At 35.7% G+C, this 10,000-nt stretch overlaps 1 protein-coding gene across 6 annotated transcripts in view; it reads left to right on the plus strand.

Annotated features, from left to right (window-relative positions):
- LOC115219671 (monocarboxylate transporter 5-like) overlaps window positions 1–10,000 on the plus strand; it is a 101,682-nt gene that overhangs the window by 87,976 nt on the left and 3,706 nt on the right. For all 6 annotated transcript variants that reach the window (XM_036509634.1, XM_036509631.1, XM_036509636.1 and 3 more), the window contains exons 3-5: window positions 7,595–7,738; window positions 8,091–8,234; window positions 9,140–10,000. The exon at window positions 9,140–10,000 is cut by the window's right edge and continues 204 nt beyond it. In XM_036509634.1, coding sequence (XP_036365527.1) covers window positions 7,595–7,738; window positions 8,091–8,234; window positions 9,140–10,000 — 1,149 coding nt within the window. The remainder of the gene's footprint in view (window positions 1–7,594; window positions 7,739–8,090; window positions 8,235–9,139) is intronic.

Below are 10,000 nucleotides of genomic sequence, written 5' to 3' on the forward strand. Positions count from 1 at the left end.
TACGTGGTACAAGTGCTTTGCATGTAGTACCATTAGTGGTACTTTTTACATGGCACCAGCATCAGTGCTTTTTATGTGACACCATTACTGGTACTTTTTACGTGGTACAAGTGCTTTGCATGTAGTATCATTAGTGGTACTTTTACATGGCACCAGCATCAGTGCTTTTTATGTGACACCATTACTGGTACTTTTTACGTGTACAAGTGCTTTGCATGTAGTATCATTAGTGGTACTTTTTAAATGGCACCAGCATCAGTGCTTTTTATGTGACACCATTACTGGTACTTTTTACGTGGTACAAGTGCTTTGCATGTAGTATCATTAGTGGTACTTTTTACATGGCACCAGCATCAGTGCTTTTTATGTGACACCATTACTGGTACTTTTTACGTGGTACAAGTGCTTTGCATGTAGTATCATTAGTGGTACTTTTTACATGGCACCAGCATCAGTGCTTTTTATGTGACACCATTACTGGTACTTTTACGTGGTACAAGTGCTTTGCATGTAGTATCATTAGTGGTACTTTTTACATGGCCAGCATCAGTGCTTTTTATGTGACACCATTACTGGTACTTTTTACGTGGTACAAGTGCTTTGCATGTAGTATCATTAGTGTACTTTTTACATGGCACCAGCATCAGTGCTTTTTATGTGACACCATTACTGGTACTTTTTACGTGGTACAAGTGCTTTGCATGTAGTATCATTAGTGGTACTTTTTACATGGCACCAGCATCAGTGCTTTTTATGTGACACCATTATGGTACTTTTTACGTGGTACAAGTGCTTGCATGTAGTAGTATCATTAGTGGTACTTTTTACATGGCACAGCATCAGTGCTTTTTATGTGACCACCATTACTGGTACTTTTTACGTGGTACAAGTGCTTTGCATGTAGTATCATTAGTGGTACTTTTTACATGGCACCAGCATCAGTGCTTTTTATGTGACACCATTACTGGTACTTTTTACGTGGTACAAGTGCTTTGCATGTAGTATCATTACTGGTACTTTTTACATGGTACCAGTGCTTTTCATGTAGTACCATTAGTGGTACTTTTTACATGGCACCAGCATCAGTGCTTTTTATGTGGCATCATTGCTGGTACTTTTTACATGGCACCAGCACCAGTGCTTTTTATGTGACACCAGTGCTCACAGGGTCACCTTGCAAGACAAAAACCCTTCAACATGTTTCAGCTGATATACCCTCCAGCCTTCATCAGGTGTCTTGGGGAAATTTCAAACCTGGGTTCTCATTCTTAAGGTTTTTTTTCATATTGTTGTTGTTATTATTATTATTATTATTATTATTATTATTATTATTATTATTATTATAACATGGAAAAATACCTTAGGAATGAGAACCCAGGTTTAAAAGGCTGGAGGGTATATCAGCTGAAACATAGTGTTAACAACAAACAAGATAAGGACAAATATCAGTCAAATGTAAATAATGTAAATAAGAAAGAAAGCATGTGAGCATAAAATCAATAATTCTAAAGCTGAAAAAAAAATGCTTTCAGCTGTTAAGAGATGTAATTTTATAATTAAAACTAAATTCAAAACTTGAATTTTGGAACATATTACATGCTCTTTTGTAAAATAAGACCAGTTTCCAATGCTTCGCTGAAATAATGAAGTTTACAATGGAAATATATATATATGTGCGAAGGTGGTGAGCTGGCAGAAACGTTAGCATGCTGGGCAAAATGTTAAGTGGTATTTCATTTGCCTTTACGTTCTGAATTCAAATTCCACTGAAGTCGACCTTGCCTTTCATCCTTTCGGAATCAATAAATTAAGTACCGGTTGCATACGGGAGTCGATGAGATCGACTGGCCCCCTCCCCAAAAATTTTGGGTCTTGTGCCTAGAGTAGATAAGAATGTGTGTGTGCATATTTGTGTGTGTGTGTGTGTGTGTGCGCGCGTGCGCACGCATGTGTGTGTTTAATGGCCAGTGGTCCATCCAGGGTCGCTGTGCTCAGTCATGCATTGAAAGAAGAAATCTGAACTAGAGACCATAAATAACTTCTTTCTATCAAACTCTTTATATGCAATCATACTCACATACAAACACAAACACACACTCACAGATACATACATACACTTTTTGGTGTGTTTTAATAACAATTAATTCCCATATGAGTTGCAGCTGCTTCAGAAATGGGTAGCAAAGTGTTTTTTAATTTAATTGAATTGATTCACTAATGTAGTTAAAACTGGTTATTTATAAAAAAAAGAGGGCCCATTACATTTTTTAGGATATGTTTGTTTATTGAAAGAGAGCCTCTGCATGCAAGATTGCTGAGAGGTGGGCCCCATCCCTATATTGAGTGCTACATACCCTTCATAGCAGGAGGGTCTTATATCTGTTGGATACCCAAGGCAATTGCATTCTTTAACCCCCTATAAATCCAACCCTGCCTGCATTGGATCTTCAGTCTGCAGTGGACCAATGACTGAAACTTGCCACATGAGTAGAACTCATGTCTGAAAACATCGTGACATACTTAGATTGTTGAAAAAATTGATAATACGTCCCCTAAAAGGGACCTTTATATCTACCTCATATAACTATTTTTATAAACACCCAAGGGAAATAACCCATAGCACTTGTACAATATTTTTAAACACTCAAGGAAAATAACCCATTTCATTGTTTATATTCGATTACTTTGAATATTGACTTTTTTGTGTGTCCTATTTCATTAAGGGTATGCATGTCTTGTGGAGTGCTCAACCACTCACACTTTAGTTTCATGAGTAGACTGTTCCATTGATTGGATCCACTGGGACACTTGCCATCGTAACCAACAAAATGCCAATTTAAAAATCATTGTTTTTCATATAACTTCTATAAAAATCATGTGAATTGTTATAAATTAAGTGACTGTCTATAAATGGTGTAGTTTATCAAAGGAAATAACACTGTACTAGTTGTAACTGTTTGTAACAGCCATGTAAAAAGGGTTGGTAATAAAGAGGTATATTGTGGAGTGAGCCTTGACAGTACAACTGAGTGAGGTGGGTATCTTTTACATGGTACGTAGTTGAAAAGCAGAATGTATAGAGAATTATCCACTCAACAAAGAGAAATTCCTGGTGGGGACAGGAAGAGACCAATTCTTGTTTGGAATTAGACAAATGCAGTGCCTACGTTAGTATGTTATACATTTCGAATATGCAGAATGAACATTCAAAATCATAGATGTATAACAGTGATGTTTTGATGACAAGCTAGCCAATTTTGTTATTGCAGATATTTCTATCCTTCCAGGTCTGGACATATTTAGTGGGTGTTGCCGTGGTTCTACTTTTGTGTAAGAAGAAAGAAGTATGTTGAAAGCATTTATGGTCAGATCTGTACAATACTTTTGCAGCTCTACTGTTACTTTTCGTTGTACACTTTCATGCTTTCTTGGAAATATTTGCCATCTAGAAAACTGGTGCTAATGACGAGGTAGTTTCGTTGTGTATGTGCATATGTGTATATATATATATATATATATGTATATATATATATATATATATATATATATATATATATATATATATATATATATATACATAGATAGATAGATAGATAGATAGATAGATAGATAGATAGATAGATAGACATAGACGCAAGCGTAGCTGTGTGGTAAGAAGTTTGCTTCCCAACCACATGGTTCTACATTCAGTCTCATTGCGTGACACCTTGGGCAAATGCCGTCTACTATAGCCTTGGGCCGACCAAAGCCTTATGAGTGGATTTGGTAGGCGGAAACTGAAAGAAGCCTGTCTTAAATATATATATATGTATATATATATATATATATATATAGATGAGTGTATTTTTACCTTGTTAATTAACACGGAAAAATAAATAAATAGTTACCTGGGCAGCAAAAATCTCACAAGTAAAGATGTTGTAACTCCTTGTTTATAAAGGTTGAAACTTCGTGTTTACGTTGAATATTTTGAAATTGTTCATTGTGGTCTTTTAAATCCCAAATCAGTTTGCTGAGACCGGTACTATTCCGTTTATTTCTATCCCTAAATGTTGAGTAATGGATAGAAATTCTTTTAGATAACTCTAACGATGTGCTTCCAATGTAAAATCGTACTTTATTACGAGTACTGATTATACACTGGTATATAGAATTTTTAATCTTAGAGTTACTTGACATAAATTTAATTCTATTGGAATTGACTTCAGATACAATAACCTTGTTATTAATATTTCTAGAGGGTTGGATGGTATTAGCTAAATTAATGTTAGTATTAGTAAATGTATTAATATTTAACAGTTTGTTATTATGAGAAGATATAATTTGCAAGAGATTTTTTGTGTTTGAAAAACCTATCCTAACCTTATGTGAATTAATTATAGTGCATATAAGTAGTCTTTATATATAATTTAAACTTTAATTTCCTTTATATTTAACATTCACTATTAATATCCCTACTCTTTCTGTTAGCTACTTATGACGTTATATCATATAACGTTTTTTTTAAACAATATTAATAGCGTTCTGTCTATCGCTATACAAATCCATCATTTTTTGCTAAAATGTCGTATTGACGAGTTTCGTTTTTTTCACTTTCCCGAAGAGAAGATTGCATTGTTTATACCATTTATTCTTTTGAATAGTATCAGTGGAATTTTCGAAACATGTGTCGAAAGTAAAAATACTTGTTTAAACCTGCGTTAACTCCATTTTTTATTCATATATATATATATATAATATATATATATATATATATATATATATATATATATATATATATATATATATATATATATATATATTATATATATATATATATATATTATATATATATATATAATATGTATGTATGTATGTATGTATGTATGTATTATGTATATATGTATATTTATGCGTGTGTCTTTGTGTCTGCGATTGTCTTCCATCACCGCTTGACAACTGGTGTTGGTGTGTTTAGGTCCCCGTAACCTAGCGGTTCAGCAGAAGAGATTGATAGAATAAGTACTAAGCTTTTCAAAAAGTCCTGGTGTCGATTTGTTTGACTAAGACCCTTTAAGGCGGTACTCCAGCATGGCCGCAGTCAAATGACTGAAAAAAGTAAAAGAACAAAAGAATGTGTGTGTGTGTGTGTGTGTGTGTGTGTGTGTGTGTGTGTGTGTGTTGTGTGTGTGTGTGTGTGTGTGTGTGTGTGTGTGTGTGTGTGTGTGTGTGTGTGTGTTTGCATGTATGTATGTATGTATCTCGTCCAGAGATAATATCTTCTATGGACACCTTGTGTAATCTCTTATTATAAAAGGCAGATTTTATCTGCCTCCCTTTGGGAGTTATAGAAATCTACAATATAGGATTTCTTCAATTACAATTTACCTAGCATTTTTGAGAGTACAATGCATCGCGTCATGCCAGGTCCAGTTTTTAAAATTTAAACTCCAATTAAGCAAAATTTACAGAAAACTCACATTCTGGTGTGTGTGTCAAATGCTTTTCTTAGTCTGGTTTACACCACACGCAAACGCACACACACAGTGGGCAACGAATAAAATGAAAGTAAATGTAATATTTGTTTCTGTCTATCACGCTGATAGATACATGAGTAAAATGTATGGGAAGCTAACAGATAACAGTGAGTGAAAATGTTCTTGGAAGAGAGTAAATTAGCGACAGTGATTTGAGGAAGACTAACTGAAACTATGAAACAGTGTTTATGTATAAAGACGACACTTATATAAACCCTTTCGTTACCAAACCCCCGAATTTACCTATTCATATTTAAATGAGAATATCAGAGTAAATCTCTTTAGTACATTCGTGAAAACACGTATTATACTTCGTAAACACTTCAAATACAGTTTTGTACAAAAATCGAAGTGTAATTTTAATTCCGTGAATTATGGGAGATTTTTTTCCGAAATTTGTTCCTATTGTGTTTTCAAAATTTGTAATTCTGACAAAAAATGGATACGAATTTCATTATATCAAGCAGCGAGTCAGAATTCGAAGGATTTTCTACTGAAGACCTTCATAAATCTAACTCTATGACTGAAAAAAAAAAGCATCTTTATATAAGAGTGAAGTTGTGTGTCTGTCCCCTTCGATTTACATTCGTAATTACTCCCACATTTTGCGGTGCAGTTTAACCAAAAGCGGGTATTTTATAGTCGTGATTCATATCGAGCCCTTCTGGGTATTAGCGCGCGTCTACGATGAGTCTACGATTAAAAAAAAATTTACCATCATATTTTTCCATTTTAATGCATTTTTTTCGCTTTTATATAAGGGAAGTAACTCTCTAAAAATATCTACGATGTGTCAACGATTTAAAAAATTTACCTTAATTTTTTTTTCAATTTTTAATGCATTTTTTTTGCTATTTTTTGGCTATAACTCTCTAAAAATGCTTATATAGTTATTTCCCTTACAAACCCGAGCAACGCCGGGCGATACTGCTAGTAACACAATAAGTGTATGTCAGAGGGAAACGGAAATTCGTCCCAGCAGCGGCGAGTGAGGATGCCATATGCATTTTTGCCTCGTTAAGTATAATCAATAACGTGTGCTCACAGCCAGCATGTTTAGACGAAGTCTGTCACCATCGATATGCTTGTATGGATTTTTATTCAGCTGTGCGGCTTCCTTCAACATCAGTAATTGATTTTCTTTTTATTCACCGTTTTCCTACATATTAGTGATGATGGACTCCCTATATATATCGGTGATGGCGGGTTTCTAAGTATGCTGGTTGTGGGTACACGTTATCGATGACGACCAACCAGGTTCCAATTGACTTTATCTCAATGCATTTGTTCGGAAAACAGTAATACGTTTCTCTCTTTCCTTCCCCACGCCTCTCAGTGGAATCCTTGATAGTGGTAGAGAAAGCACCGGTTGCATTAGGGGATGGGGGTTCTTAGGGAGACTTTACTAGAGAAAATAATTTTCTAATATAGGCACAAGGCCAACAATTAGGTGGGAGCTGGTATAGTTGATTACACCAACTATAGAGCTCAACTTGTACTAATGTTATCGACCTGGAAGGGATAGAGAGCAAAGCATGGTGAATGGATTTGGTATGTGGAAACTGAAAGAAGCCTGTCGTATGTGTATTTGTATGTGCGTGTGTTTATGTTTGCCACACCATCGCTGGACAACTGGTTTTGATTTGTTTGTCTCTGCAACATGGCAATTCAGACAAAAAGAAAAAACACAGACTGAAAAAAAAAAAAGAATTCCTGGAGTCAGTTTGTTCGGTTAAACCTTTCAAGGTGGTGTTCCAGCATGGCCATAGTCCAACGACTAAAACAATTTTAAAAAAGGTTTTTAAACAACGAATCCAGATTGAGGACTCTGGTCATACTGAGGAGACTGGCATCAGATATTTCTGTACATAATTTAAGATAGACAGACGATGCTTGACAATCGAGAAAACGCTATTAGAAAATTTGTTTACAATTAATGGGGAAATTTTAAGAAATTATTTCGAAATTTCTATAAGAAATTTAGAAACATAACTGAATACCATATACTATGTTTGAATTTGTGAAAACCAAAACAAATAAAAAAATTTTTTAACTATTTTTCTTGTGGTTGTTTACAGCTACGACAACATTAATGATTCTTGTGATGGGTAACAGTCGGAGTTTTGGCATTTTTTTCATCGAGATTCTAAAAATGTTCAACGCATCTTCATCAGCCATATCAACAATTCTGAGTGCTGAACATGTAGCAAGTTGTTTAACAGGTAAGAATATCTATATCTATATAACACAGGATGTGTGTTTGTCATGTCGTTAAAACTCGAGATCCACCCAACCGATTTTAATGAAATTTACGCCTAAAGCGGGTCCAGGGACAGATATACCACACTTTTTAAGCATTTTCGCAGCGTCAAGCATATCGTCCGGTGCGATAACGATTCTGTCAGTTCATCACCATGTAACTGCTTAATAATAACACGTAATATATATTGGGTAAAGACAGTGTTTCGTTGTCACAGTTAAGACATTAACATAAGACATTACAGATATGGCACGTAACACAACAGTTTGGTCATAACTAGGATGCATACTTCATTCTTTTATGTTCTTTTCTAGGATTTGCGGCGATGAACTTTCTGGCCAAATTCATTTCATTCAGAACATTTGTCCTCTGTGGTTCTGTTTTGAGTGCGCTGACTTTTATCTGTGATTTTGTTACCAAAGATGTATTTTGGCTGCCCTTCTTTCATGTATTTAATGGTAAGTAATTTGTTAGTCTAAATTTAATAAGTTCAGGAGAGTTGTAGCTGTTGTCCTTTCCACAACCTCCAAGGTTTGTGCGAGGAAGGGGGAACCTTATCCTCAGACCGAAAGCATGGTCTGAATGCTTCCAGCAGAATGGACTTCGTGAAAATTGCCCACCGTGGTGCCAGGTTTTGATTTTAAACCAAGAGACAGATAAAGTCTACCGTGTAGAACAGGAACGGATTTATTCAAAGAGCTTCCACATAGTTTCCGCCTATGAAGTTTTCCACGTGAGGCTTTGATTGATCCATGGCTATGACAGAAAACACTTGTATAAGAAACTGTGCTGGGTTACCTTAATACGAAACAATCATGACTCATTACAGCTCTTTCCTTTGCAAAACATGGCTGTATAATTAAGGAATCATTTCACTTATCAACTAAATTGTTTCCTATTAGATTTCAATGCTCGGCATCTTAGACACAAGGGAACACACTTTAAGGACAAGTATCCGGATGACATTTGTCAAAAGGTAGAGAAAGGGCAACCATTTGCTATGTATCTTGATCATAGCTGTTGTTATTGTCGTTGTTGCTTCCAGGGGTGAATTATACAAACCGAAAAGAATCCCTCTCATCATGGCTATGATGCTCCCGTACTACTCCTGATCGTGATTTGAGGTGTATACATCGTCAGCCAATAAAGAACATGCTTCAACTGGTTAAGGTAAAGCAACTGATCAGAAACCATGAGAGCCACAGCCTAGTCAAGTTACTGGATATCGATTTAAGCTTCTGTACTCTTCCTGCCAATATATATATATATACTGTTTAGCCATTTTTATATTCATAATTAACCATAATAGTAATATTATATATACTTTTTTTTAAATTGTCTTTCTTTTTCTTTCTGATACTAGGAATTGGACGTGCTTTTGTATACGGATCTTGTATAGTTGTGCAGAGTACCTACTTTAAGCGCTACCTTGGCACAGCAAATGCGATATCTGCTTGTGGAGTTAGCCTCGGACAATTCGTCCTTCCGTATTTACTCAACTACTTTATAATAACCTACGGAGTCCGCGGAGCTCTTCTTCTGAACGCTGGTATTTATCTACAATGCCTTGTTTTTGGCGCCCTTCTACGCCCCATCAGTTACTGTGACACAACAACACGTTCGAAAGTCATCAGTTCTATCGATGTAGAACTAAATGAAAGAAATACAACTGCTAAAGGGGAAAAACAAACCGAATCGATGAAACTACAGTCAGACGATGACGGAGAAATCTCTCCGTTTTTGACAGACTCAAAAGACACAGATAGCTGTGGCAATGTTAACTCGCAGTCAGTTGAACCAAGCAACCCTTCTCTTGTAATTAACACAAGGCCTAATGAAAAAGACTGTGATAAAAGTACTTATTTATTAGAAAAATCTTCCGATGTGATAAAGAATGGCATCGTTAAAACTGATGCCAAAACGCATTCAGAAGGTTTATTGGCCAGGTTCAGAAGAGTAGCTCCAGATTTTACCCTCTTCAAGGAAAAAATATTTGTCTGCGGATACATTGGAACAGTTCTTGGGAGCGCTGCTTCCTCTATTCCCCAAACATTTTTCCCAGCTCACTCGGTAGACTTAGGATTGTCTTCTAACGATGGAATTCTTTTTCTAACAATTTCTGGTGCAGGCGATCTTGTGGGTCGTCTGCTAATAGTTTTCTTGGCTGATCGAAAGTTTATGAACCGAGCTCGACTACTTGGGGTTGCCCTCATTATTCATGGAA

This window comes from Octopus sinensis, linkage group LG15, assembly GCF_006345805.1.
Source record: "Octopus sinensis linkage group LG15, ASM634580v1, whole genome shotgun sequence".
Taxonomy (NCBI): Eukaryota; Metazoa; Mollusca; class Cephalopoda; order Octopoda; family Octopodidae; genus Octopus; species Octopus sinensis.